The sequence below is a fragment of the Otolemur garnettii genome, unplaced genomic scaffold (genome assembly GCF_000181295.1).
Source record: "Otolemur garnettii isolate 467f Iridium unplaced genomic scaffold, OtoGar3 scaffold00142, whole genome shotgun sequence".
NCBI lineage: Eukaryota > Metazoa > Chordata > Mammalia > Primates > Galagidae > Otolemur > Otolemur garnettii.
The window spans coordinates 228649-229016 of record NW_003852537.1 but is presented as its reverse complement, the minus strand read 5'-3'; the positions used below and the strand labels follow the sequence as shown (position 1 = coordinate 229016).

Sequence of the window (368 nt, the reverse complement as noted above, 5' to 3'; positions counted from 1 at the left end):
ACAGGTTCGAGACCAACCCTAGCAAGGGCAAGACCTCTGCCTCTAAAAATAGCCAGGTGTTGTGGCAGGCACCTGTAGTCTCAGCTACATAGGAGGCTGAGGCAAGGAATGCTTGAGCCCAAGAGTCTGAGGTTGCTGTGAGCTATAACACCACAACACTCTACCAAGGGCAACAAAGTGAGACTCTGTCTCAAAAAAAAAAAAATTCTCTTTATCAGTTGCTCTCTGGACCAGCTTTTGTTAAGGACCCTCCTGGTATAGTGACAATCACTGTAAAAGGGACTGATAAACGAGCACAAACATCCTGGAGGATATCCCGATGCACAGAGGGGAGACAGGCATGAGGCAGTTGCAGGCTGTTCTTGAAG

At 48.1% G+C, this 368-nt stretch overlaps 1 protein-coding gene across 1 annotated transcript in view; it reads left to right on the top strand.

The window, feature by feature from the left end:
- ZAN (zonadhesin) overlaps window positions 1-368 on the top strand; it is a 42283-nt gene that overhangs the window by 17774 nt on the left and 24141 nt on the right. The window contains 1 exon segment of the mRNA XM_023518621.1: window positions 132-187. Within this exon segment, the coding sequence (XP_023374389.1) occupies window positions 132-187 (56 nt within the window).